At 31.3% G+C, this 2891-nt stretch overlaps 1 protein-coding gene across 1 annotated transcript; it reads left to right on the top strand.

Moving 5' to 3' along the window:
• Positions 1–547: 547 nt before the first annotated feature.
• On the top strand, positions 548–2389 carry LOC133204271 (ficolin-2-like). The gene is made up of 3 exons (XM_061340010.1): positions 548–638; positions 762–917; positions 2130–2389. Exons 1-3 carry the CDS (start codon positions 548–550, stop codon positions 2387–2389), a joined length of 507 nt encoding a protein of 168 aa, XP_061195994.1.
• Positions 2390–2891: the final 502 nt, after the last annotated feature.

Raw genomic sequence — 2891 nt, 5'->3', positions numbered from 1 at the left:
GGTCAAGTTCAAATGGTCAGATTTCTTGGTATCCAAAGGAGGTCTTGTCACAAGGATTACATTTGTAAAGTATGAAAGCCCTAACACCAATTGTTCAAAAGTTAAGACAAATGTTAAAGTTGGGTAAAATTTTGCAAAACTGGGTCAAATTCCAAGGTCAAGGCAAAAGGTCAGATATGATGGTACAACTAGAAAGGTCTTGTCACAAGGAATACACATTTGAAATATGAAAGCCATAGCTCCAACCAATAAAAAACTATGGGCAAGGTTAAAATTTGCGAACAAAAAGACAAACACAGACAGACAGGCAGATAGACAGACAGACAGACAGACGGACAGGGTAAAAACTGTATGTACCCGAATCTTTGATTACGGAGGCATGAAAAATCTGAATTTGATTTACTTGTTTTGTGTTCAATCAAAAAGAAAATTCATACTGAATGTATGTGTTTTCAAATGAAATTAGATGTGAATATGCTAAGTCAGTTTAAGATTTAATCAATAGCGTCTAGGTCGTTGTTTCTTTTTCTTTTTTTTTTAGACATTGATGAATCGAAAAGATGGCTCCGTAAGTTTTGCTCGAAACTGGATTGAATATAAATCTGGTTTTGGGAATATCGCCTCTGAATACTGGATTGGTAAGAAAAAAATTATTTTAAAGGTTTCCATTAGTCGAATAGTGTACATGAATCTATTGCATATTCCCAATTAAATAGCATTTCGTATGTTTTAATATATGCATTCCCAGTTATTTCTTTCAGGAAATGAAATCATCCATCACTTAACGAGAAAGAGAAACTCTTTGCTGTATATAACTGCTACACATGTCCTTGGTTTAAAGTTCTTCGAACAATATGACGTATTTTCAATTTCTGACGAAGAAAATGGATATGCTCTCCGTATTGGAGGTGCCTATGGTACACTTGGTAGTGTATCAGTTTAGTTCCTAAAAAGATTTGCTTTTATGTAATCTGTTGTTGACTTATTCTATATATACTAATAATTTTACAATTAGAAGAGATATATAATTTTTCCACATTAAGTACATTTTTTTTTTTCTCCCCTTTTTTTTTTAAATTGAAAATTCATATTCTTTTGCTTCGATACTTTATGTTTTTAATCTTATATTGTAATAATTTTAACCCCATTTAATCAACAGACAATTTGTACTTGAAAACATATTCTTATTTTTAAGGTGGTACACAATAGCCATGAAATCCGTTTTAACGCAGAGGTTATAAAGTACACCACAAAAATGAACAATTTTACTATAATGTCAATAATCAAGGATCTTTGTAGGAAAAATAATAAGCCGTGACGTTTTCACCATATTTTGAACAAAAATTAGAGACATCCTATATATTGATCATTCGGGAGCCTACAATTTGGATCTTGTTAATGCCATCTAAATGCCATATGACTGTCTGTTATGAAATGCAAAGTAACTTTTTATCCGTTTGTAGTAGAGACCTGATATTTGGACATATTTGAATGGAGTCTCCAATCTTTTTGGTTAAGGTCATTTTATTTATTTAGAATTGCCAAAATATCTGAAACTGCCAGTTCCAATTTCCTTATTTGACATAGTCAAATTTAGGTTGCATTTCAATTATTCTGTTGATTTTTTGTAAAAAATAAATTATACAATTTCTTTAAAGAGGACTTAATGTGTGGATTATTTACATGTGAATTTTCAATTCCCGGGCTAGGTTTGTGTTCTATTTTTACATCAGATTTTAGTCAAATATACCGGTATCAAAATATTTTACTAAATTTTTGTAAATAAAGGTTGCCTTTATAAATAGCATTACACAAGTTTGCAATAGATCAATTGGTTACTTTTAAATAATACAAAATCTCAGGTTGGCGTTCTAATTTCACACGCTTATTACAGTGGTCTATTCAAAACTATGTGGGCAAAAAATATATGGTCAAAATTCTTTCATTATGTATAAAGAGAGATTTTGCATCAGTTTGAACAAAATTGAATTTGAGGAAAAATTTGGCCTATCTATTTTGTACTACCTTAAGTACGGCGACATTTTTTCTAATTAAAAGATTAAAAATCTGCATTTCTTAACCTTTTAATATACTTGTGTTTGATGGATAATAATTGATCTATGTTTAAGGTGACGCAATGACACCCATTATACCTAGTTTAAATTTGAATGGAATGAAGTTTTCAACCATGGACAAGGATCAGGACAAATCATGGCAATCCTGTTCCAACGACATGGGAGGAGGAGGTGGATGGTGGTTCAACAGGTGTCATTTAGCCCTCCTCACGGGTCCCTACGGAAGTTTAACCTGGGCGTTTCCTTGGAAGCCAATATTTATGGATGGAACTCATGTTCGTTCTGTTCGAATGATGGTTAAAAGAGCACCATAGAAATAAAAGTGTTTTCCTTTTTTACACGTGTGTTGATGATTAAGCAAGGAAGCAATAAACAGGATTTAGATGTACGACAAAAAGTTCTTAATGCATTGCGCAAACCATGCAAAATAATGTTTTTTTAGTGTTTTTGTTTTGCTTCCCATCTTTGCTATGGTTTTCTTTTCCTTTTTTTTTTTTTTTTTTTTTTTTTTTTTTTTTTTTTTTTTTGTTAAATTGAGAAGAGATATCTATTTCTCAAAAGGATGAGAAAGCATTCAGAATTTCTTTCCCCTTCAAGATATTGTGGTCAAGTAAATGTATTAACTACAATGCAACCTTTGTTTATTAGGGTCTTCCGTCTTCAGCGGAAGACCCTTCTATTATTCTTAGGTTTCTTTTTTACCTTTATTATTATTATTATTATTATTATTATTATTCTTTTTTCTCCTTACAAAATTTGTGCAGAGGATTTCTCGGAGATGGCTCGTTCGATTTTATTCAAATTTTCAAGGTAGAT

Source organism: Saccostrea echinata, unplaced genomic scaffold (genome assembly GCF_033153115.1).
Source record: "Saccostrea echinata isolate AGI-Se365-2 ecotype Australia unplaced genomic scaffold, CSIRO_AGI_Sech_v1 ptg000052l, whole genome shotgun sequence".
NCBI classification, from domain to species: Eukaryota; Metazoa; Mollusca; class Bivalvia; order Ostreida; family Ostreidae; genus Saccostrea; species Saccostrea echinata.
This window is presented reverse-complemented; position numbering and strand designations above follow the sequence as displayed.

Excerpts from the sequence above, each read along its gene's own strand:
- LOC133204271 (XM_061340010.1), top strand. The coding sequence starts at position 548 with ATGAATCGAAAAGATGGCTCCGTAAGTTTTGCTCGAAACTGGATTGAA. Across the intron at positions 639-761 it reads CGCCTCTGAATACTGGATTG|GAAATGAAATCATCCATCAC; the intron begins GTAAGAAAAAAA and ends TATTTCTTTCAG. Across the intron at positions 918-2,129 it reads CCGTATTGGAGGTGCCTATG|GTGACGCAATGACACCCATT; the intron begins GTACACTTGGTA and ends TCTATGTTTAAG.